Source organism: Symphalangus syndactylus, chromosome 18, assembly GCF_028878055.3.
Source record: "Symphalangus syndactylus isolate Jambi chromosome 18, NHGRI_mSymSyn1-v2.1_pri, whole genome shotgun sequence".
Taxonomy (NCBI): domain Eukaryota; kingdom Metazoa; phylum Chordata; class Mammalia; order Primates; family Hylobatidae; genus Symphalangus; species Symphalangus syndactylus.
This window is the reverse complement of record NC_072440.2, coordinates 92,055,801-92,080,911: the sequence shown is the minus strand read 5'-3', so window position 1 is coordinate 92,080,911 and position 25,111 is coordinate 92,055,801. Positions and strand designations below refer to the sequence as shown.

Below are 25,111 nucleotides of genomic sequence, written 5' to 3'. Positions count from 1 at the left end.
TTACCCGAAATGACAAGTACCGTTTATTGTCGTTACACAAATGGACCCAGCCTCTGGCTTGGGCACCGTCCCACGGACCAGCAGATGAGCATGGTCAGCCACCCCCGAGTCACATGCCGTCATACCCTCCAGGCAGAAAGTCGCAATATCGAATACCGGGCACAGGTTCCCTTGGCTTGGTGGTGCATCTCTGATCCACAGACTGGCCCACCTCTCGGAGTGGCCAACAGAGCCGCTGAAACGTTGTCAAATAAGCAAGTGCAGGAGCCCTGGGCTGGGGGCCTCTGGCCTCTGCAGTCGGGTGGGAGGAGGATGTCCAAGGTGTCTGTGGGGCAGGCCTCGGCTCCACACCTCCGCTGTGACCACAGCCTCAGGTCAAGCTGTGCTGGGGCCATCCACCTTCCTTTGCCATTTAGAAGATGGGGCTTGGAGCTTGGCAACACAGAAATTGACATCAGCCTTATAAAACCTTGGCTGAACCTACCGACCTCCAGGAGAATTTCAGCCAAAACAAAAAAGCAAATACACAGAGGGACCCTGGAACCAGAATCCCTCCCCATGGGAAAGACGAAGGCACAGAGATTCGAGCCAAGTTTCCCAACATGTTGGTGTTTGCAGAAAAGTCTGGTCACGTCACACACAGCACAGAGGCAAGAAGCGAAGGCAGTGGCATTCACAGGACTACTTTATATTAAAGTTTATTACATTTGGAAAATCTACTGTACAGGGAAAAACCCATTGGATTAAGTAGAGTTTTGCCAAAAGCAAAAGACTATCACTCTTTGGAAAATATTCCTGATTCCAGCCCAGGGCCCAGGGCGGGGCCACAGGAGCTAACAGAGAACCTGGCCTTGGATGGAGGCGCTCAGAGCCAGCTCTGCCCAAGACACCCCTTGTCAATTTCCAGGAGGAAGCAGCCCCTGGAGACGGCGCCACAGGCAGGACGGGCGTGGTCTGCAGGAGGATTTCCAGGCCCCTGTCACCCTCCCTACAGTCCTCTCTGTCTGAAGGCTGAGTCTCAGCATTCACTTCTCACACGGACTTCTCCAACGTGGCAGCGGCCCAGGCCTCAGCATGGCCCTGAGCTCATGGACACAGGCACAACTGCTTGAAAGAGGCGGCGGCCCCACGGCAGCCTGGACTGGCCAGCCCGCCGATAGACCACCAGAAACGGGGCCACCAGACAGTCCATACCCTGTTGTACACATGAGCAACAAACTCAGAGACAACACACAAACTAAGCCTACATTTTGGCTTCCAGATTTGGTTCTCCTAGTTTAAAAAAAAAAAAACGTCTTCTTAACCGTGATGCTGTCTCCCGACCATAGATTAGGGAAGCAAGATGGGGGGATACTGAATCAACTTACTTAACTTACCTCAGAAGTAACAAGGTCTACTGGGCTATGAACAAAGAACTAGAGGAAACATGTGCAAAAACAAGTCGATATCTAGATCAGACCTCCCCACGAAACAAAGTGGACTCCTGTCCCCTGCCACTCAACGGCCACCCCCACAAGATGCTTGGTCCTACCAGTAAGTGCTATAGATGTGTGAGCCCCAAGCCCCACCCGCAGGATCTTCCAGCCACATGAGGCCATTTAGGTCCAAAGCAGTCAGATCCCCCTCCCCTCCAGAGCTGGGCCTGGGGAGAGGCTGCTTCAGTTTGGAGAAACCGAGTCAGAATGGTGCGATGCCAGGTGCTGGCTGTGGTGGAAAGGTCCTATGCGAGAAACCCCCGGTGCCCCAAGTCTCCAGGCAGAAGTCAGAGAAGCAGAGTGGAGCTCCCAGCACACCCCAGGACTCCGTGGGCAGGAGCGACCAGAGGGGCTGGAGTGCTGGGGAGGTGGCCTGGTGGCAGGGGAGGCCAGGGTCTGCAGATCTTCAAGGAAGAGGCAAGTGGGGGCCTAGTGAGTGGCAGGGCGGAGGGGGCGCATGGCTCCCTTGTCAGGCGTAGAATTCCTCCTGTTTGGTGGGCTTCTGGTAGGCCCCGCCATTGGCTTGTTTCGGCTCCTCCAAGGAGTAGCTGCCTTCGTCCTTCTTCTTCATGCGGTACAGCATGAAACCCACCAGGCACACAGCAAAGATGAGCCCCACGAGGCCTCCGGCAATGACCCCTAGGGCAGGTAGACGGGGCCAGCTCAGCTCAGCGGCTCCTCGGGCTCCACTGCAGACCCTCCCCCAAGCGGGTCTGCGGTCAGCCCCACCCTGACCCCACAGCAGCAATTCACCCCAAACTATCCCCCTGAGAGAAAACTCACCTCCCAGCACCTCCTTCCTGTCCAGGAGGCCCTGTGAGGCCCCCGTGGCCCCCTGATCCACTGGGGACTGGTTCCGGTGGTCAGGCTCCACGGCCACTACAGCCGTGTTCTCCCCGGAGGTTTCAAAGGTGAAGTCCTATGGGAGGGCAGGGGCAGATCGGGTTGGCCAGGTCACCGCCAGCAGCAGCAACCAGCTCCACTACAAGACCCAGAAGCAGCTCCTGCCTCCCTGATCTTTGCCACCACCCACTCAGATGCACCCAAACCAGGATCGCACAGGGCCCGAAAGCCAGGCCTTCCTGCCACATCAACTCTGGACCCTGGCTGGACCGTGGCATGGATATCACAAAAAGTCACACAAAGCACACATTTTTGTATGGAAATAAGCAGGCTTATTTTAGTGTAAAGCGTAAAATTCCCACGAAGCTGTAAGATAAAAAATAGGACTTGGTATAACGTTCACTCTTGCAGCAGGGGCTGCAAGTTTGGATTGTAAGTTTGGGGAGCCCTCTCTTGGGTGATCTTTAAGGGTGATTTTGCTCTAATCTCATAATTAGTCTGTCCTGCTCTGGGCGAGGCCCTGGGGGTAGGGGAAGGTGGGCCCCTGTGCCCTGTCTTCCTGGTGAGGAATACAGGATGCCCGCAGGGCACAGGTGTAGGGCCTGCCAGGTTCCAGGCATTAGGACCAACCCACCCAATGTCCCAAGGAATGCAGAGGCCACTCACCTGCTCCCCCGAGCCCTCTGCTGCCGGGAGCTGACTGGAGGCTCCATCCTCAGCAGCCCTCTCGGTGGCAGAAGGACCTCCATCCTCTGTGTGGGGAGTGTGAAGGTCAGCTTGGCTGGGTCCTGTAGGGGCTGAGGTCTCATGGTGGCCAGGCTGCATGTCCCTGTGGGGGTGGGAGGTGGTAGGCTCCTGGGCCGTGGTGGCTCTGGCCGTTGAGGCCTGATGAGTGGTCGGGAGCTGTGTGGTCTCCCTGGGTTGGGGGGTGGCCTCCTGCTCCTGGGCAGTGAGGCCAGGCTCCACTTCTAGCAGGACTACAGCCTCTCCCTCCTTGGGCCCCTCTCCAGCTGGCAGGATGGAGGTGGAGGCAGCTGTAGCCTCCAGGCCGGTGGGTTCCGGAGACGTGGGAGTAGCCGTCAGGAGCCACATGTCCTTCCAAGTGGAGGGGGTCTGCTGTGACAAGGTGATATCTTGCAAAGCACCTGCAGGACCAGAAGCAGAGTGTGTTGGGGAGGTGGGGGGGTGGGGAGGACCAGAAGCAGAGTGTGTTGGGGAGGTGGGGAGGACCAGAAGCAGAGTGTGTTGGGGGTGGGGCAGGGGGGAGGACCAGAAGCACAGTGTGTTGGGAGGGGGCCCGGGGTGGGGGCAGGACCAGAAGCAGAGTGTGTTGGGTGGGTGGGGGGAGGCCCCAGAGCACCTGGGCCGGCCAAGCTCAGGCTGTGAGGGAGGCTAGTACCTGGGCAAGGCAGCTGAGGCTAAGCTCCTTGGAAAATGGACAAGGAGAGCTGTCCCTTCCCACTGTGTGTGTCCAGGCACGGCCTGGTCTCTGGAGCCACAAGACAGGTGCCTAGGCCACCTGGGAAAGCTTTTCTGTGACCACAGGGGTGGGGTGGGCTTCCCTTAGGGGCATAACTACTTCAGTTATCCTACTTATCCCAAGGCACACACCTCTCTGGCCCCACCCTCCCTGAAAAAAGGCCCCCACTTCCAACAACAGATACTTCCAACAACAGATATCCTACCTTGCAGCTCTCAGGCCTCTGCTAGGTCACTTCCCCAGGGATGACCTCAGCCTCCTTCCTTAGCTCTCACCCCTCTTCTGAGGTCCACTCAAGAGCCACCTCCTCTGTGAAGCTTCCCTGACCACCTCCAGCTCAGGGACTTCTTTCCCCCAGTCCCCCGCAGGGAAAGGGGAAGTAGGGAAGGGAGCTTGCGTGGAAGAGCTATACCCCAGCCAGCTCTGTGCTGCCTTACAGTTCCACAAGCTTATTAGGTCAAGGTATTATTCCCATTTTACAGATGAGAAAACAGAGGCTCAGGAGTCAAATAACCTTCTGAAGGGGGTTCCAGAGGTTTCCTAGTGAGTAAAGGTATTCCTAGTGAATATGAGCCTGTGTGCAGCAGGCGGCCCTGGGGCCTTCTGGAGCTCACAGCCTTCACCCCACCTCCGAGCATGAGCTCTCCTTAACCAGGCAGCTCACGGACCCCATTCCTCTCCTCAGCATTGCCCTTTGGAGCCAGCTGGGTGGAGATGGGGCAGGCAGGGTGCATTCAGTACATGCTCAATAAACACAGGAGACTGCCTGACTACTGCCCCCAGGCATGACCTGTTGCCGTCTTGGGTGTGGGGGCCCCCAGGACAACCTCACCTGCACCTGAGCCGGAGAAGTTGTCAGAGTCATCCCCAGAGCCATCTTGATCTTCAGGGGGCAAATTAGTAGCCACAATTTGCTGGAAAAGGATCAGAATATGGTATGAGTAGAGGCTTGGCCGGGGCTCTGCTGCTCCTGGGTCCTCTCCTAGACAGCTGAGTGGACTCACCCTACCCTGTGCTGCACAGGTACACAGGGAGAAGCCTTCTCATGTGTTTCCAAGACCCTCAGCTCTGGGCAGCACTTTGGTCCCCATGCCCCAACCCCTGATGCTACAACACAGCCTGGTGCTGGGTGCAGGGGTGCAGGGGCACAAGAGAGTAGGCAGGGCCCTCACCCTGAGAAGCCCAGTCTGGTGAGGGAGCTCCAGACCTCTCAGAAGGGCAGACAGGGACCTGGTATTGGGAACATAGGCTGTGGCCCCCATGGGACCTCATCAGCCCACCCTACACTGTGAACCAGCTCTTGGGGGCCATCAGCCAGGGAGCTTTGGGGCCAAGGATTGCCGACCCAGCTCCACTGGGGGGGCTTGCAAAAACCCCCAAGAACAATCTCAGGACAACCTGGATGCAGAGGCAGCCTCCAGGCATGCTGGCCCCCAGGTGTGGATACCGAGGATGGCACAAGGGGCAGGGGCAGGGCTGGGCACAGGGAACTGTCTGTTCTGAGGCAGGTCTGCCCACGCAGGGCAACCCCAGGCCTGGCCCTGATGCACCTTCCCACACTCGGCCCAGTTCCTATCTACAGTAAAGACTGGGTGCAGGCCCTTTGGTCAGAGTATCATCCTCCTTGGGGAAGGAAGGGCAGGGTGTCCATCAGGCTGGGGACATATAAGGCTAATCTGGAAGGGGCCCTGCACTGAGAAGCCTCCAAGACGTGGGCTGTGGGCCTGGGATGGGCCCTGCTGGCAAACAGCAGCCCCAGGAATGCTGCCTGCCTGCCCAGCTCCAAGAGGCAAAGGGGCCAGAGGGCAAACATATACACATCTCTCCAGTTCCTGAGGCCAGGGCTGACTGGCAGGACCGGGGGCGGGGCGGGGAGGCAGGATGACGCCACACACAGTGAGCAGGCCTGTGCAGAACCCTGGTTGGCAGGGAGGGCAGAAAGTCAGGACTGCCTCTGCCCTTCACACTGGCCCCAAGACCTCAGGTAAGGAAGTGAGAACCCCGCAGCCAGGTGGCGAGAAGTGTGGCTTTGAGAGCCCTATTCAGCTGCGAGACTCAGACCCAAGGACCGCACTCACTACACAGTCTATCTCGAGAGGGCCCCAATGTCTGGGACCAGAACAAAGAATGAAAAAATATGCAGAACAGCACAGTCCAGAGCACTAGCTTTAGGAACTCCGGATCCTGCCACTCACTAGATGCGTGGTCCTGGGATGTCATTAAACCGCTTATGGCTTCTGTCTCTCCGTCTGTAAAATGGGGAAATAATAACATCTACATTCCAGGACTGCTGCCAAAATTCAATGAAGCTATGCCTAACATAGCCTGGCACGCAGTGGGCACCCACAAACAGTGGCATTGTCTAACTAGGGGAGCCTCAAATGCCAGCAGGCCTGTCTAGAAAGAGGGTGAAATGGAGGTAGATAAAGTTTCACGAGAAGAGGGGGGCAGGAAGAAGTCTGTTCACCAGAAGCCTCTGCAATGACTTGTCAGAGGGGCCCACCTGAGGCTGGGCTCCAAAGGAAAAGGGCCTCCTTAGCCCAAGAGGCCTTGCCAGGCCCTGGCCATAGGCCCACGGGTCTCACGCCTGGGTAGTGCAAAGCAGAGAGGGACAGACAAGACCTCCTGCCTCCTGAGGCAGCCCTGGGGCAGAGCCATATCAGGTGGAGGCTCTACATACAGGGGCCTAGGTCAGAGGGAAGCGTCAGTCAGACACGTGTAGAAACCACAAGGTCAGAAATAACACTGAACTTCCTTCGAAAGGACAAAAGCTAAACTGTATCTTCCTTCCCCCAAGAGAAAGGTTTTGACCCTAGAAGGGCGATTCATAGCCCATCTACAGTAAACAGTCACATTCCACCAAGGCTCACCTGCAATGAACAGTCACAGTCCACCATGGCCCATCTACAATAAACAGTCATTGACCTGACTGGTGCAGTGGCTCACGCCTGTAATCCCAGCATTTTGGGAGGATCACTTGAGCTCAGGAGTTCCAGACCAGCCTGGCCAACAAGGTGAAACCCCATCTCTACTAAAAACACAAAAATTAGCCAGGCATGGTGGTGTGTGCCTATAGTCCCAGCTACTTGGGAGGCTGAGGCAGGAGAATCCCTTGAATCCGGGAGGCAGAGGTTGCAGTGAGCCGAGACTGCGCCACTGCACTCCAGCCTGCGTGACACAGCAAGACTCCGTCTCAATCAATCAATAAATAAAAACGGTCATAGTCCATGCTCCCCCCGCCTCCACACAAGGCCACATCCGATCTACACCATCTCCATGTGGTGCTTCAAACACCTGTGCTGCCTTCCCAGAGCTCTGAAGCTGCCCTGGCCTCCCTCAAGCCTGTCTCCTTCATCAACAAAGAATACTGCCCATGGCGGGGGGCACAGAGTGGGCACCCCCACCCATACTCACTGAGATCATGGCTTCACTCTCATCCAAGGACTCTGCCCTGCCCTCCCCTGCTGTACCGCCTCCCTCAAGAGAAGCTCGAGATGGGGCAGGGATGGGGCAAGGCATTGGCAGCACTTCGACCCCATGAGCCTCTGCTGCATTGTAGAGTGCCGAATCTTTCAGCAGAAGCCAGAGCCATTGGATCCACACTCCATTCAACAGATGAGGCAACCACAGCCCACAGGGAAGACTCACACACTGGGGCCCAGGTACAACCTGGGAGGCACCGCCCAGTGAGACCCAGGAACGCCAGGGAGGCCCCAACAGGTTAGCAGTTTCCCAAGAGCAGGGCTTTCCTCCTGACTAGATAAGCATTTCAGTCTGCCCCATCCCTAAAAACAATTTGTTCCCTCAGCTGGGCCGGCTTATCCCTCTGCAATCTTGTTTACACAACAAGCTCTTAAGCAAATGTTTTCTCCACTGAAACCAGCTCCCTGGCCTCCGGGGCCTCTCCCCTCCCTGCGCCTTCAGTCTCCACTAAAGGGATGGGCTAGAGAGACCTCCCAAATCTCCTCCAGCTTGAACCTTCTGTGACAGCCCCTCAGATGAGGAGAAGGTGAGATTTCAGCCCCCTGGGGAGGAAATTAGCAGAAACTGCTGAGTTTGAACTTGGATTACAAGGTGCCAGCTGACTGCCGGAGTTTCTGGTGAGACTTCCGATTTCCTTTAGCAGGACTGCTGTGCTGACAGCCGGCAGCAAACTGCCTCTAGGCCTCCTGGGTAGCTCTCCTCAGCATCATCTCCAACCTGGGTGCTTCCGAGGCTGCTTGGCCACTGCTCAAGGCTGCTCAGGAACAGGTGGCCTCAGCTTGGAGCCCACCTCATGCCCTGCCCAGGAAGGCAACAGGCTAACCGGCCTTTAACCTCTGTAAGTCCCAGGAAAACCAACTGTTCATAGAACGAATCAACAACTTTGTGCTAGGTAAGATCTAGGTTTCCACTCATTCTGTTGTTCAAAGCAAGGGATGCCTTGCCCCTTCCCCACTCACAGCGCAGACCCTAGAAGCTCACTGATTAGAAAGCCCAAGGTTTGGCTCGCCTGGGGGCTGGGGGAATCAAGAGGCAGCTGCCTGGAGTCTGGGGACAGGGAGTAAGGGAGTAACGGTCAGGTCAGCCCATCTCCATCTCAGCCATGCTGGTCTCCTGGCCATACCCTGGGGACCCCGGAGAGAATCCTGGGGTCAGGGCTCTGACCCAGCAAGAAAGAGGGTGTGAAGGAGTGCGGCCTTCTGTAAGGCTGGAAACACTTTCCACCCATTCCTCTTTCATCCCTACAGCTCCCCTGCAGATGAGGCAGCGGGGCTGAGATCGCTCTCTCTAGCACCTAAGGACTAGAGCCTCTGAAAGGCGAGGGACTTGCCCAAGGCTGCCCAGACACTACAACTCCCCGTGCAGCAGCACTGCTCTCCTCACCTGCCATCCCCTTCTCTCTCCCTAGCCCTACCAGCTGAGCCCATCAGTTTTAAGGAAAACCTGTCTAAGGCTCCTCAATGGGACAGAGTTTCACTGAGTTGGAGTCGCTGAGCCTGCCCCAGCGGTGAAGCTACCCAGGGACCAGCCCACATTTGAGAGGTGGAGAGGAAATGGCGTAGACCAGAATGGGACCTGTGCCACCAGGGATGGGGAGTCATCATCACCGGCTGCCAGCCACTACAAAGAGCACATCTGAAGTCTGTGGGCAGAGAGCTGGCAGAGAAGCTTCCAGAAGGCAGCCTCAAGCCAACTGCCAGCTTTCGCTCCCATACCAGAGGTAAAGAGGGCCACTCTCCTTGGCAACCTCCATCTCAGCAGAGCCCCTTGCCCTGGCCAGCCCTGGGGCTAAGGGGCAGCTGCGCTGCAGCTCCTCTGCAAGACGGCTCTGAAGTGCCTTGGCTGCCTCAGAAGCCAGGATGTCCAGTGGGCATCTCAGACAGGTTCGAGGTGGGGGAAAGCGGGCCCAGTCGCTAACCTGAGAGGTTGCCCATCTACCCCTACCCCATCAGCCTGAGGCCACCAGGTCAGAAGGCCTTTGGTTTCCAGCCCGCACCCTGAATCACTGACATTAGTCACCTGCTGCTTGAAGTGAGTGATGGGTAAAACACAAACCCCTTAAAAAGCATTACTGCCAGGCGGGGTGGCTCCCACCTGTGATCCCAGCACTTCAGGAGGCCGAGGTAGGTGGATCACCTGAGGTCAGGAATTCAAAACCAGCCTGGCCAACGTGGTGAAACCCCATCTCTACTAAAAATACAAAATTAGCTGGGCATGGCGGTGTGCGCCTGTACTCCCAGCTACTTGGGAGGCTGAGGCAGGAGAATCACTTGAACCCAAGAGGTGGAGGTTGCAGTGAGCCAAGATCACGCCAGGAGCTTTTGGAGAAAAGAGGGAAGAAACAGTCTGGTCCTGGCCCAGCAGAGCTCCCAGCCCCCCAGAACATATGGCCAGGTGTCCTGCTCCAGGGGAATTTAAAAAGCGGGAGCTTCAGAGGCTGAAATACAGAGGGCTGCCCTAAGGGGACTACTAAGGCCAGGCCTTGAAGCCCCCAAACCAACTCAGGAGAGGATAAGACAACGCTCACCCCAGGCACTAACTTGGGCAGCGCAGGGGGCCTCTGATTCGCAGTCATCAGTGGTGGAGCAGGAAAGGGAAGCTGATCTGTCAGCTGTACCTGCCCCGTGTGGCCACAAAATCCCCGGCTTCTGTGGGAGCCGAGTCACTGAATCAACAAGCCCCAACAAACCAGGGATAAAGAGCTGCCCCTTATCAAAGGAGCTAGGTCACCGCCTTTCACAAGCAACCTGGACCGGGGGCCATGGCACTGGCTCTGGGGCCAGTGGACAGGAGAGACCCAGACCTGTTCCAGGAGCCCTGGCTGCAAGGTCATGAGGCAGGAGGGCCCATGGTCATGGCAGGCTGGACACCCACCCTCCCCATCCCGAGATTCCACACAATGGCAAATGTCCTCGGGAGGCTTGAAACAGGGTCACAGTTGTTTAGAAATCTTTTTTCTCCCCTCGGTTTCTCAGTCAGATCTACACATACAAGGAAAACAGGCTGACTGTCCCCTCCCCTAGACTTCAGGACTCTTGGGGGCTGATATCTCTGAGCTGCAGAGCCCTAGCCTTTACCCCCACCTCTGCATCAAGACACCATACTGGCTGAGGGTGATAACCAAACCATCACCTGCATCCAGACTGGGGGCTCTCAGCTTCAGGGTCCCCAAGAATCACCAGGAGACCACTACAAATGAAGTCTTCCGAGCTCCCCACCCAGAGGCTGACTCTGTCATTCACAAGCCCCAGGTCCTGTTGGGGGTCTTCAGACTGCACTTTGAAAACAATGAGGGGAGGAAAAGGCACCCGCCAGAGCGGCCCAGCCTGGAGGAGGCAAGAGCTCGCTTCACTTGAGTCCAGTGTTCAAAGTCAAGGCACTGAAGGCCGGGCGCGGTGGCTCACGCTTGTAATCCCAGCACTTTGGGAGGCCGAGGCAGGTGGATCACGAGGTCAGGAGATCGAGACCACGGTGAAACCCCGTCTCTACTAAAAATACAAAAAAAAATTAGCCGGGCGTGGTGGCGGGCGCCTGTAGTCCCAGCTACTCGGAGAGGCTGAGGCAGGAGAATGGCGTGAATCCGGGAGGCGGAGCTTGCAGTGAGCTGAGATCGCGCCACTGCACTCCAGCCTGGGTGACAGAGCGAGACTCTGTCAAGGCACTGAGTAGCAACAGAGCCCTGTGAACAAGCTCTAGTGGCAAAGGGACCAGGGAAAGCTCAGCAATGTCCTCTACGTTTCCGACACGTCCACTCGCATAGACAGCACACCACGGTGGCGGCCCAGCCTCCCTCCCCCAGGGGCTGAAGGCCCACTGAACATCCAGAAGCACCTACATGACTGGGAAAGTGTCTACTTGAAGCTGGGCTGAGGCTCCTTCTTGCCTGGGGCTGAGCCCACTGGCTTCCCACCAGCCGGCCTGGCTGGACCCAGCAGGCGTGAGCAGAAGACAGCTGCTGGAGCTGAGAGGCAGGTGGGCTCCAGAGACGAAGGCTGGGCCTGGAGGGGCAGCACAGACTGCAGGGCCTGGTTCTGCTCTTCCAGGGGTACCAGTGGGAGGGCAGGGGAGAAAAAGCTGCAACACTCTCTCCCACTCCTACCGCCTTCTGAACGCCTCAGTGCCCTGCAGCGTGGATCTGTGGCTGCCTTCCCTCTGTGGGGAGCCCTGTGACCCTTTCCTTCAGCCTGGACTGAAACAGCCTAAGCACTGAGCAGGCAGGTCAGATCCGAGCACCCAGGAGCAAGGGTCTCTGGGAAAGGGCTGGAATCCGCCATGCGGCTCCCGTGCTGAGGACCTGGAGAGCTTTCAGCCTCTCTCTAGAACTGTTCCCCACCTAGATGCCAGAAGGGGCTTGGTGGATAATGCTAAAGTGCCTTACGGCTGACAGGCTGGCCCCGCCAGCTTTAGCGCCTGCTGCTGCTGTGGGAACTAGACAGGGAGTCTGTCCCCCAAGACTTTCCAAATGCCCCCTCCTCAGGGACGCACAGCACTGATCACCAGAGGGTGGCCCAGGGAAAATGACCAGGTCCAACATGGGGATAGTCTGGTGATAGTCTGGCCTCTGTCCCTAAATTACTGTGTGGTGCTAGAAACACCTTGCCTCAGGTTGCCCATCTGTACAATGGGGGTTTGGCCAAAATGGTGGGACTCGTGGGAGTAGGCAGCAGGGCAGGGCCACAGGCCAGGAGACACTGGGCTCCCTCAGCCTCGGGGTTGTGGAGGAAGTGCTAGACACATCACTCCTCTCCTAAGGCTGGTTTCCAAACTCAGGAGCCGGGAAAACACAGCCCGCCAGGGAGGCAGGCTGAGGCCGCAGATGGGGTCTGGGCCTCCAGACCCGAAATCCCCCACTGAAGCCATTCCCAGGAGGAGAGGCCTCACTGGTGCCTCAAGGCAGCATCAGCATTTCCGGTGACAGGCACAGCAATTTATCAGCTCACTGGCTCTCTACTGAGAACAAGGCAAGCCGCAGCCTGCCGAGGGTATGACAGGCAGGGAGTGATGGGCCCGGCCCAGGGCAGGAGGGAGACAGAAATGGGCAGGAAGAGGAGGCTGTCCCCAGCAGCACTTCCGAGAGGAGGAGCACCTTTCGGGGACACTCTGGACGGTACCCCAACACAGCCCCACCCTGCCACTCGGAGACGGACCCCTCACTGTCCTGGGGGCTTCCAGGGCAGGGCCAGGGTGGAGGGACGGCATTCACACTTGGCCTTCAAGACCACTTTCGGGTAATATTTTCCATTTAGTGTGAGGTCAGGGCTTTACAGATGGGAAGCCTGAGGTCAAGGTCGCAGAGCCGAGCCTCTCAGCCCTGGGCTTTTTGCCCTGCAGCGCACTGCCTGTTCACAGTACACCGGGGGCGTTTATTGAAACAGGAGGGATCCTGGCAGCCTCATGCCAGCTCCGATGCCCAAGCCAAGCCAGTGCTGCCCCCAGCACCCCCATACCTACCCTTCCACAGAGCTGGCGCCTGCCTCGGCAGCCCACATGCCAGGACTGGTCTCAGAACAGGCTCAGCTGAGGGCTGGGTGTGGAGCCGCGGAGCTGGAAGACCAGTTCCTCTGCTTTTTCCCCCCTGGCAAAACCCGGGCCAGGCCAGGCAGGGCAAGGTTTCACCCAGGCAGGCATTGAGCAAAGCAACCCAACCCAGGCCCTGCAGCCTCAGTGCCTAGTTCTGCTCCGGGAGCCAAACAAGGGATCTGTCCCCCAAGACTCGCCAAACACCCCCCACTTAGGGACCCACAAGGACACTCGATCACACTGACTTGGTATCATCACCCTCAGCTTCCCAAGGGGAGTCATGGCTTAGGCAGGATGCCAGAGATATCCTAAATCAAGGTGACCGTGGGGCAACTGGCACCCTATGGGGACAGAGAGGGCAGCCAAGCCTCCAAAGCACTGTCCCTCTCCCAGCCCTGGCTGCCCTAAAGAGCCCACCAAGGTCAGAATCTCAGCCAAGATTTCCCCAGTCGGCCCCTACTGAGAAGCCCAGCCCTGTCAGTCCCCACCGGGTCCCCTGGAATGTGTATCTACCGGACCTGGGGACCGGGGCACCTCTGCCATATGGACTTCTAGGGACATCCTCCCCCTCGTACTTGCTAAATAAAGTGTCCTCAAGTTCCACAGAGGCAGAAACTGCACTTTTGACACACCTGCAGCCAGCCAGGGCTCCAGCTGTGTGTGAAGGTGGGGGAGGGGAACAAGCTCCAACCGTATTACCAAAATCTCTCCTATCAGTGTCCCTGCCATTGCACAATATCCCCTTGAAAACAAGTCCTCTGGGAGGGCTAAAGGGTGCCAGCACTCACACTACAGCATAAATCACTTCCAGGTGGGGAGGGGCTAACTCTGGAACTACGCCACTGCGGGTAGGTGAGAGCTCTGGGAGACGGAACAGGATTACACAAGAGAGGCTGGAAGATGTCAAGGGCAAAGTTTTTAAACTTTGTCAAAATGTGGATGCCAGCAATGCCATACCCAGGAAAGGAGGAAGAAATTCTCTTTGCTCTTCCTGCCGTCACAGATGTACACGGTTTCTCCTCCCGTGTACAGAACAATGGGCTAGCCTGGGAACCTGCCTCTTAGATAAAGAACAATTCAGACTGAGTAGGCACTGAGGCTGCTGAGAAGCCCAGAGACACGGGAAGGCAGAGTGTCCCTGAAGGAGTCCCAGGGGAGGGGGGGCTGGTACCTTCTGGTTTGGGTGATGGGAGACAGAATTTTCTGTGAAGCCTCTCTCTGAAGAGGTTAGGTGGATCCTCCAGATTACTGGTGGGGCCCCAGGTCAAGTGGCTTGCCCTCCCTCTGATGGGCTGGCAGATCTGCACAGCCTCGAACCCCCAGCACAGAGCTCCTAGCCCTCTCAGCCTCTGCACACGGTTGGTGCTGAGATGGCTGAAAGGGAGACTGTGGATACAGCTCCAGTCTGAAAAGCTCAGCAGGACCCTGGGAAAGGGAAGTAGCCACATGCCTTGCCCAGAGCTCAGGAACTACCAGGGGAGTCAAGGGGCAGGGGGTGTGGTGGAAGAAGAGTCTAAGCCTCTGGCCTGGGCTGGAGATTACCTGAAGAATAGAAACAACTGAATTAGGCTCTAGGGGGAAAAGGTGATCATAGCTAATGTTTATTGAGTCCTCTGGGCCAGAGGAGCTGGCAATCAGTTTTTTCCAAGCACTTTCTCTGAATTAATTAATTTGATCTTCACAATCACCTTAGGTTCTAGTTCCATGCACATTTTACAGATGAGAAAATTGAGGCAAAGGAGCTATGTCATCTGTCCCAAGGCACACAGCCACTGAAGCCAGCAGTCTTGCTCTGGCAGGCATGCCATGAACCACCCACCACAGTGAAGCCCACAGGGCTCTTTCACTCTCAGGAAGACAACAGCCATCGTTTCCACTGGCAGCACCCTGCAGTCTGGCCCAGCTTTGTCGGCATCCATACAGAACCCAGCTCCCTCTGCAGGACAGTCATCAGTCTGAAGTTCTGGGGACAGGCCACTGTGCCCCATTGCTAGGGGTCCTGCCCAGCAGGCCTGAGCCCCTACCAGGGTGCCCCAATGTCTGACTTTGCCTGGCCTCCTCTCCCATCTGTCAGCCCAGCCTGTACCTTCTCAGTTCAGGAGGCAGCCCCTGGCAGAGGCTCAGGTGGAAGAGAGCAAAGTCTAGCCTGCTAGTGAAGGCTCATGTTTCTGAGAAGGGCAAAAGCCATGTTTGCAGGCCCTGTTAACGTCAGCAGCACTGGGGTCAGACCAGCAGGCCATTCACACAGAGTGACTCCACACTCAGCTTGGGTCAGACTGCACCCCTTCCCACAGGTCAGCCTCAATGCTCCCCTAGACTTGCTTCTCTGTGCTCTAGGCAAGGAAGGGGCCCCAATCATATCACATATGGTATTTCATGGAATCTCTGCAAAAGCCCTCTGGGGCAGGATATGAGAAACTCCATTTTACAGATAGGGAAACTGAGGCTGGGGGCAGGTGAAGAATCGTGGTCATGATGACACAGGGAGGAAGCGATGAAGTCCGGATGTGATCCAGGTGGGCTAGACTCCGTGTCCTGTGCTCCTCCTGGCCTCCACAACACCTCTCCACTAACCAAGCCAGCTAGTTCTCAGTGCCACCTCACCTGTCAAGCCCCAAGGTCTCAGGACTCAATATTGGGCCCCCCAAAGGCAGGAAGGCCCAGGCCTTCAGGCTCAGGTGACTGCCTTACACAGGGGATGTCCTGTGTAAGAGTGCCCACTGCACGCCCAGCCTCCAGACAAGATCTATAAGAATGAACCTCATTCACAGGAGGTGGGAGGGAGGCAGGGGGCTCTATGTCCTTCCTACAATTCCCTGAGCCCAAGACAACCAGTCACTGCTGCAGATACACCCAAGGAGACTCAGGGATGAGCTTCCTGGACTTTCCAGGACTGACCCCAGGGAAACTCCTCCTGTGCTCTTCCCCCAGGCCCCACGTCTCTTTCAGGGAGGAAGGTGGGGGTCAGGGCCTGAAGATCTCATGCAGCCCAAGCGGGGCCCATGCTTCCAGCCTGGCCCTCAGCCCCGCAGGTCCTGGCCAGCCTTGAGGTCTTGCCGCCTGGACCCTCCCCGATACCCCATCCTGGGAGAGATATGGTCACCACCACAGCAGCACTGCACCCTGCGATTTTCTCTGGGAGAAGCTAGAATGACACCAGCCTCTAGGAAGGTCTCAGAGGCTCCTGAAACGCCCCACAACCTCGGGCCCTGGAAGCCCAAACCTGACCACCATATTCGCTTGGAACACTCCAGATAGATGGGCCTTCCAAGGCCTCGGACAGTTTCCTGGGCAGCAGGGATGACAGGAAGCTACTGGAGGTAGAGTCAATGCCACTCTGACACAATCAAGTCCCCAACCAGGTAAGGTCCCTGGAGCATCAGCAGCCACCACAGGTATTGGTAGCATGGGAAGAGCAGGGCCAGGGCCCAAGTCCTAAAGGGCTTTCTGGGACCCAGTTCATGACAAATGCCATAGTTGGCCACGAGCTCCTCGGCCCTCCAGAAGATCCTCCAACCTCCCCACATCCCACCCTGGCAGACGTGCAATCCTCACCATATGCATCCCAGGCCAGGCACCAGAGTTCTGTCTCTCAGCCGGCTGAGTAGCACAGAAGATCCACAGAGACAGCCAGGCAGCTCCACGTGGACATGACTATGAACTCAAGCTCACGCCACTGTGAGGAAGAGTTCCCCGAACACCTTTAGAGATCCATGGTGCACACGAGTGGTCCTAGAGCAGGACTGGCAGCCTCTGCAGCTCCCTCAGGGAGACCCCCTGCCCTGACACTTCCCATGGCAAGAAGGCAGCCCCACAGGTTTGGAGCTCCATAAAATGTCCTGCCTTACAGCCCAGGCTCCTAGTTCGATACTGCTGTATCGTGGGACTCTGGGACAAAACCCTTCCTGTGGGGAGACGTGACAGGTGCTGAATCGCGAATCCCGTTCATTGTCACTGCAGAGATCACCTCTCTCGTCTGGTTCCAGTAACAGCCACCCTCTATTACAGGAATCTCCTGGACCAGATATGGAACTCTCACCACTGCACAGGACTATGCACACAGCAGGTGCCCAGGCTCTGGGCTTTAGATCTGGTCAAGCCAGATAGGGCTCATGAAGCCCTCAGAACTTGAGGCAGCAGAGCACAGGCAGACCCCCAGATACCCACCAGTCACACGACACAGCCACAAGAGGCCATGCACACCCAAAAACATTGCCTCACCTCTGCCTCTCAGCCCCTTCCCCCTATGTCACAGATGGGTTCACTGAGACCAAGAGAGGCCTCTGTACACAGCCACTCGAGAGTGAGGAGGCAGGGCCAGGACAGAAAGCCAGGCCCCTGAGCCCCGACCTGTGTCTTGCTGCACTCTCTGCCTCGTGCCGGCCCCCAGAGGGCTTGCAGTGGATCAAGGTTGGTTGGGTGAGTCTCGGGGAGGACCCGTGGGCCTGGCACCATGACTCAGCTGATGAGTGGACTGATCAACACGCCCACCTTCCCCACTGCCCCAACCTGCCCGCCACGGCTTTCATTCCTGCTGCTGAGCGGACCTCGGGCAGGTGCCAAGACTCTTGGGTGTGTGTGCGGAGAACATCACACAAGCCCCAGCCCCAGCCCAACCTCACCCAGGAGCCTCTGTCCACTCCAGCTCCCACAAGGAGCTCGAATCCACCCCTCAAGCAGCCTGCCCTGCCCTCCACTGGCCTGGCCCATCCCACTGATGACCCCTTGGGCAACCAACTCTCCTTCGAGTCCCTAGAAGGAATATTGGCAGAGAAATGTGAGCCCCCAACAAGTCCTTCAGTGCCACCTCCGCCCTTCCCAGGATAAGGCCTCTCTGTAACCATGTGGCTCTCAGAACTGAGGACAGGAAGAACGACCCTTTGGCAGAGGAGGAAACTGAGGCCTAGAGGGGCAATGGCCTGCCACAGCCAAACAGTCGGGGCTCAGCTGAACCAGGAAGACCAGGTGACCTGACTGCCCATCTCTGTAGGAATAACTTCCACAGACTTCCAAGGCCAAGGCAATGATGAGTGTCAGAGCCACAGTGAAAAAGAGAAAAGGCCACCAGCAGAGGGGGGAGGCAGAAAGGAAGCTGGTGTCTGAAAAGGAAGCTGCAGCCAGGTAGTGAACAGGCCCCCCAAAACTGAGACTGCAGCCTGACAGGGGAAGGCAAGTCAGGAGTGCCCAGGCAAGGCCCAAATGCAGTGGCAACCTGTGCAGTAAGCACACCCTCACACACACACACGGACACACACACACACTCACACACACACACGGCATCTCATGGTGCTGCAACCCTCGGGTGAATCACTAGGCAGAGAGTTTTTCCCAGGGCTGACAGCCAGAGGAGGCCCATCCTCTACACAGAATGAGGCAGCCACGAAGCCATAAAAGCCAGGAGGTCAGAGAACCTTGAGGGGCTCCCAGTGGGGAGAGGAACCAGTGGCAGCCTCGCAAAGCCTCGAGCGCAGCAGGAGAGGTTGCTGGGCAAGTGACTGAGTGCAGGAGCAGGTCCAGCCGCCGCCTGTTCCGCTCTCCTGACTCAATGGCCCCAAGACCCAAGACTTCCCACGGCACGTCCCCCTTGCCCCGTAAGCTTGCCCCCACCCTTACAGGCCCTGCCAAAAAGCAGGACACTTTCCAGGGGAGGCTCAGACCACCCCTCCCCAAGATCCCCACAGTACTGACCACAGGCAAGCTGACCCAGTGCACCTGTCTCAGGAATGCCAGGGACCTTCTCACACTGTCTCTCTACCTAAATGAAAGCTTCCTGAGGGCGGGCAGACGCAGTAACATCACAGATAAAGCTCACTCTTCCAGGGAGTCCACCTGCAGCTGGACAAGACAGTTGCTGAAGTAGCCCCAAGCCCAGGGTCTTGCCTCTGCGGCCTCACCTCTACAACCTGCACCCCAAACATACCTCCTTGTGGTGAGGGGCATACACACATCAGCCTTCCCCTGGAGCCTGTCAGGGCATGCATGTCCCATTCAGTGGAAGGTTCCAGAATGCATCTCCCATCCAAAACCCAACCTCTGCTGGAGCAGCTGAGAGAGAAGTGACAGGGTTCAGGATCCCAGCACCAAAGCCCTCTTTCCACAAACTCCCTAAATCCTATTCTTCTCTAGACACACTTAGGCAGGGCCTCAAGGGCCCTTTCAACCCAAGACTCCAAAACTGGTTGGTGAAAAGAAGGCAATCGGGCAACAGTTGAAGCCCGGCAATCACTTAATGACCAGTTCCTCATGGGCTGTCCCCACCCCCAGCAGGACCTGGTGTTGGAGGGGACCAGGAGGTGACTGTGGCACCAGAGCCAGGAGTCCTGGGTTCTGGCCACCACCCGCGCCATGCTGCCTACTTCCTAGGCTTACAAAAGAATCTGCTAATTCCACGAATGTTTCCCCAGTGCCCAAGGTAAAAAAGATGGTGCAAGCTGGGCACCACCGGGGGTCTGGCCTGACGGCGCCATCCAAACAGGCCCCTCCACACCCAGTCCACACGGTTCCCACCCTGCTCTCTCAGGTCCCCATTTACTTCCTGTGAGGAACTCTCGCCTGTTCCTAAGGGGCCATCAGTTGAACCCAACACAACTCCAGAATGTTACCCAGTGCTCAGTTTGCCTGATGGCACTGTTCAGGCCAGCTCAGCCTGGCCCAGCCCCCTCTGCCCAAAACGCTCACATCCATGGTCTTCAGGACGGACCAGCAAATGCCCAGTAGAGCCTTGTAGGGTTCAGCCAGCCCCCAAATGCCAGGCTTCTTAGGGGAGACTTGACAGCCTTGCGATGTATTCAAACCATACCCATGCACATGCGCACACACACACACCGCACACATACACAAATCCTGGCTCAGCCATTGGAGGGGCCCGCCACCCTAGGCCTCAGCTTCCTCATCCACAAAATGGGGCAATGATATATATTGTAAAGGTTTGGGGTAAAGTTCAAATAAGAATGAAAGAAAAGTACTGAGCACTCAACAGTAGGCGCTCAAAAAAAGGTAACCTCAATTATATCGACAGCTAACTTTCCTCAGGCAGTTTCATCACAAAGTACTTTCACATATCCATTATGAAATGAATAAGCAAATGACAGAATGAGGACAGGGAGAACAGGTATCATGATGTCCGCTTTACAGATGAGGACAACAAGACTTGGAAGGAAAGTGACTCACCCCAGATTAAGGAGTAAATTAGTGGCAGAGTTGAGACTCAGTCCTGGGGCTCTACTTAATCCAAAGCCATTTCTGGCCTGTCACACGTATGGATGCACATTATATAGAAACAGGAACTAAAATCCAAATCAAACATGTGGTGAAGAGACGGGGGCATGACCGAAGCTGAGAGTAACAGTCCAGGCTAAAGAATAATGGCCCTCAGCTGGTCAGTCCAGCTACCTGTGACCAGCAAGTCACTTACAAGTCAAACCAGGTCGAGGAACTTAAAACATGGGGGTCAGCAAGCACTTCCCCCAAGAGATGACTCATTTTTCTCCACTGAGAGAGGCCCCTAAAGGCCTCACCTTGGCAGCACCTCTTTGTTACTCTAGGTGGGGTGCAGGGAGGTAGAGGGGAGACTGCAAGAGGTCTCAGCTGAAGTTCATGAGGGGTACAAAATCCACATATCACAGATCATCAGTCTCACTCACAGGCGAGGCCCTTACCCAGAGCCTAAAACTCTCAGCTTGGAAATAAGCCTAACTCATCTGATTAGTTTCTTAGTGCCACTGGAGGAAAGTAACAAATTAGAACTGATCAGAAAAGCTGCTGGCTACACTCAGGCACACAAATGTCACTTCCGGCTGCTCTCTGGAAAAAGGAGAAAGACCAGAATTCAAAACAGAGCAACCTGGGGCACCAGGCAGAGGGGCAAAGTGCTCTTCAGAGCACAGTAAATCCAGAAAACAATGTCCTAACCCAGCACAATGATGAGGAGGACGACCCTGGCATGCAGAGATTAAATCATGCCTAGCATTTTTTGGTTGATAAAGGAAGGGAAATAAATATTTCAGAGAGTCCTGCCCAGAGTAAGAATACTTGAGGGTAACAGGGATTCTTAGCTTGATGAAAAAACATGAATACACAGGACACCTCATTCCCAAGGGATTTCAGGAATCCAAAATTCTGCTGCAACAGAAAAGATTCCTCTAAAAAACTGCAGAAGTCAAGCTTTTCATTAATTCTTTCCAGGCTCTCTCCTTTCTTACTGTCTCCCTACCAATGTGTGTTAATGAGGTTTTACTGGAACCCATCATGAGCCACAGGTAGAGACTTAAACCGGCTCCACCCTCCCTGCAGAGCTGAAGCCAGGGGTGACATCACTTCTAGAAGGCTCTGAGCCTGAGCGGAGGCAGCTAGTGCCTCCCCCCATACCCTCTCTGCCAGGCTGTGGGAAAATGTCTCTACTAGCCCCCATAATTAGGGCAAAAGGCATTTTATGCCTTTCAAGAAAGAGAAGAAAGAAAGAAAAACAGCAAATAACTATTCCAGAATAAGCCATTTTTCTTATATGGCAGAAACAAAAGACCACAGTAAACACACACACGCACACACACACACACACACACAGAGAGAAACCTTTTTAGACAAACCTGTTTTAGTCTCTTGGGAGTGGTTTTGAGCAACCTCCTCTCCTAGCAGCCTCCCCTCACCCATTCAGTCACTCCTTGCTTCCCTGGTTCCCAGGGGGTTTCTGACCTGCTTCCCACTGGGGCCAGAGTGAACTTTCAGAGAGGGTCAGATCTCTGCCACTTTGGGATACCTTCTCCCATCTTAAAGCAAATCCCAGCTGCCTGATTTCTTTTAGGAAAGGGGTATCAGAGCTTTGGGAAGGCACTGCATGCCCCCACCTTTAACCTAATATGGACATTCACTGTAAGAGGGAGAGGGCAGAACTGGGAAAGAGAAAACAAACTAATCTTTGTAAGATCAGAAAAAGCAAAAAGAACACCTAAGCTTCAAGCCAGAGTCTGACCCCAAAGCTCAGGTGGGGCTTTCAGGCTCAGCTCGAGCACCTCCAGGAAGCCTTCCCTCCCTGCAGATCCAGGGAGTTTCCCTCCTTTCCCCTTTTGAGACTCTCCTGCCTCCTGGGCCCTATGTCCAAGTTTCTGGGCAAGAAATAACGCCTCACACTGCAGCATCTGCCCCAGCCCACAGACGACTCCAGGAAAGGCAGTTCACAGAGAATCCCAAACTCTACCTGCCTCCCCAGCATTAAGGGGTGCAGTGGGATCTCAGGGCTCTGGAATGTCTGCTTTACCCCAGGCAGGCAAGGGAACCAGCAGCCCTCCTAAATCCAGCCCGAAATAGGCAGAGGACCCAACTTGAGCCGCCCCGCTGAGGCCCCATCATGTGTGAGAATGGGGCAGTGAGGTGATGCCCAGCGGTCCAGGGAGGTAAGCCACGCAGCTCCATTCTCTTCTCCAAACTCTGAGCGAAGACTCCAAGCACAGTCTCAGTTCCACAGAAACCACCACCCTAGAGAGCAGCTTCTTGGACCTGAAAGCCAGGAGTGCATGAGACCCAGCTCGGAAATCATGGCCCTCCTCATGCTCCCAGATACCCCTCACAGTCCAGCCCATTCACAGTTCAATAGGCACAGGGACTTCTCCTGGACCTGAAAATGTCTGGAAGCACGAGTCACCTGGGAAGCAGGGAGGGCGCCTTACACATCAGCCTCAAAAACGACTGTCCCTACCTCATCTCCCATGAGACAGACTCTATAAAGAAAAAAAAAAAAAACCAAAGCGCTCAATAACTAGCAGCTATTACAGGAGGCAACGCTTACGGAGGGTCAGCGCTGCTGAGACTTGTCCAGATGCCACATTAGCAGTGGAGGACCCGAGTGCCCACCCCGCCCCCGCCCCTTCCCTGCCCACGTGCCTCCCTTTGCCAGAGATGGGGAAGTCGAACTGTCCAGATGTGGTGGCGAGACACCGCCACTTCCGGAAGGGGAAGCGCCCCTGGCTCCGCACCTCCCCTCTGCATCCCTGGCAGATGGCCGAGCCGGCCCGCAGGAGGGACCCCGGGACACCAGCACCGGGCGCGGGGGGCTGGGGAGGCAGACTCGGGCAGCAGACTCGGGCACCGGACGGCCCGCGCTGACACCTGGCTGCAGCCCAGGTCCCAGCCCCCGTCAAGGCTGGCGTTACGGGGCGGTTCCCAGGAAAGGGTTACAGGGGCCGAGAACAAAGCGCCCCCATTGGGGAAGGCGGGCTAGCGGCCGGTGGCCGGGGCGGGAGAGCCACTTTCTGGGGACCCTCAGGCTGCTCTTTGTCGGCGACGTCCCTCTTTAGTGGAGCCTCAGCCCCGCTGAAGGTGGATGCTGCATCCCACCCAAAGGCCTCTTCCAGCCTCGAGCTCCACATCTGCCCCTCTTTTCCCCCAGCTGCACTGGGCGGGCCAAGGGACCCGCCTTCCCTCCGCGCGGCTTCAGCACAAAGCCGAGCCGGGGAGCGGGAGGCCATTCCCGGGTCCCCTCGCGTGGAAGGCGCCTGCGCCTCGGCCGTGCCCGGCACGGGAACGCGCCCTCCCGGGCCAGTTCAACTTCAGCAGCCCAGAAGTTGGGCTCCTCCGGGTCTCCAGCGTTCCGAGGCCAACTTCCCGGAACCTCCCGCTGCCGGACCGGCTCGGTTCACCTCGAGCCGCCCACGGCAAGCCCGAGGGCCCTGCAGACGCTCGCCCGCGCCCCCTACGCAGCCCTGGCCCGGCTCCCCGGGCCAACGCGGCCGCCCGCCCGCTCCCGCGCCGGCTGCGCTGCGCCCAAACTTGCCCCGGAGCAAGGGGCCGGGCGCCCGGGCTCGGCGGCGCAGGGGCGCAAGCCCGCGGGTCTGGTTTGAATTAGGGTCTGCAGGAGGGGCGTTGTGGCCGCGGTCACTGCATCCCCCCGGGTCACCGACGGGGGCTCAGCCGCCGCGGTGGCCGGGGCGAGGGGGGTGGGAACGGACAACCCCGGGCGCCGCTGTGGGCTGGCGGGCTCCGACACATGTGGAGACGTTTTACATAATTGAGCGCGGGGCCCCGGCCCCCCACCCTCCCCAGCGCGGGACCGGTGCGGCGCCCACCGACAGCGGAGGAAATTGGGGCTGGAGCCCTGGTCTCGGGGATCACCGTCCCGGGACCCGCTGGGCTAGCGCGGGAAGAAGGGAAGTCTCCGCTCCCCCTCCCCCTCCACGTGCACCCGCCGGCATCGGCGGGTGACCAGTCCCGGCTTCCCGCCGCCTCCCCGCCTGGCCGCCGGCCGCACTCACCGGCAGGGCCGGCTGCAGGCTCAGCGCCAGCGCGCACAGCCCGAGCCAGAGCGCCGCGCGCCTCATGCTGCCTGAACCGGCGGCGGGAGCGCGGCAGGCTGCGCGGGTTCCTCTGCTCGATGCTCTCTTGGGCGCCTGCCCAGCGCGCCGCTGTCCCAGGCGAGGGCTGCAGGGTCCGCCGGCTGGAGTCCGCTCCCTACTGCCGGATTCCTCTCCGCTTGGCTCGGATTCGGCCCGCACCTCTCCCGCCGAGCTCCGCCTTATAATAAACCCACAGGCCCTTCCTTAGCCGTTGCAAAAACTAGCCCCCCACCCCCAGCTCCGCCAGGTCTCCTGGCCAGCCACACCCCCCAGGACCCCGCCCCCCCAGCCACCCCTCCCGGCCCCTTCGGAACGCCCCACCCCCGGCCCTAGCCCCGCCCCCTAGGGTTACTGCCTGCCTGGCTCCCGCTCCTCCGGTGGCCGAACCTTGCTTTCGGGAGCTGTGGTTCCCGCAAGCGGTGGTTCCCGGCCTTTCAGCTCGGCTGCTCCCTGGGTGGTGGGGCCGAGGCGCGCCCCCTTCTGCCCGGGCCCCGGGTGCGGAGGCGCAGCCCGGGAGAGGGGCTGAAGGGGCGGCAGTCAGTCCTCGGGCGCGAGTTTGCAGCGCCCTCTGGGCGTGGACTCGGAGCGCGCTCCAGGTGCGCAGGACTCCTAGCTCTCTTGGGGAACGCTTTCTGGGGCAGGGCGGGGACCCGGGAGCGATGGGACCTTCAACCGACGGGCAAACACACACAGACACACCCCGGCTCTCCTCCAGCTGCGATGGGGCTCGCTGCGCCTCGCTGGCCCAGATTCTCCCGTACGCTCGCGTTCTTCCAGCACTCCACAAAGTGCTGGAGACTTGGGGTCTTAGTTTAAACAGCAGCACCCGCACGGAAGGGCTGTAAGAAAAAGGGGGACGGGGACGGAGTTCGCAGCGTCTTTCTGTGGAAGACAACGCCCTCTCTCTTCGTCTGAGCTAAAAGGAAAAATAAGTAACTTCTTTGTTCCCCGGTGACCTCGGGCACGCGGATCTGAGGAGCACCGTG

The 25,111-nt window shown here is 57.5% G+C and overlaps 1 protein-coding gene across 1 annotated transcript; it reads right to left on the bottom strand.

Annotated features, from left to right (window-relative positions):
• Nucleotides 1-24,705, bottom strand: SDC1 (syndecan 1). Its single transcript, XM_055253150.2, has 6 exons — nucleotides 24,513-24,705; nucleotides 24,045-24,303; nucleotides 4,631-4,712; nucleotides 2,985-3,463; nucleotides 2,259-2,394; nucleotides 1-2,114 (listed from the first exon to the last, which is right to left on the bottom strand). The coding sequence occupies exons 2-6, from the start codon at nucleotides 24,108-24,110 to the stop codon at nucleotides 1,945-1,947; spliced, it is 933 nt and encodes a 310-aa protein (XP_055109125.1). The 5' UTR covers nucleotides 24,111-24,303; nucleotides 24,513-24,705; the 3' UTR covers nucleotides 1-1,944.
• Between the last annotated feature and the right edge of the window lie 406 nt (nucleotides 24,706-25,111).

Coding starts and splice junctions, on each gene's coding strand:
- SDC1 (XM_055253150.2), bottom strand. CDS start 24,110: ATGAGGCGCGCGGCGCTCTGGCTCGGGCTGTGCGCGCTGGCGCTGAGC. Junction 4,713..24,044: donor GCCTGCAGCCGGCCCTGCCG/GTGAGTGCGGCC, acceptor ATCCTTTTCCAG/CAAATTGTGGCTACTAATTT. Junction 2,395..2,984: donor CAGAGGGCTCGGGGGAGCAG/GTGAGTGGCCTC, acceptor GCCCTCCCATAG/GACTTCACCTTTGAAACCTC.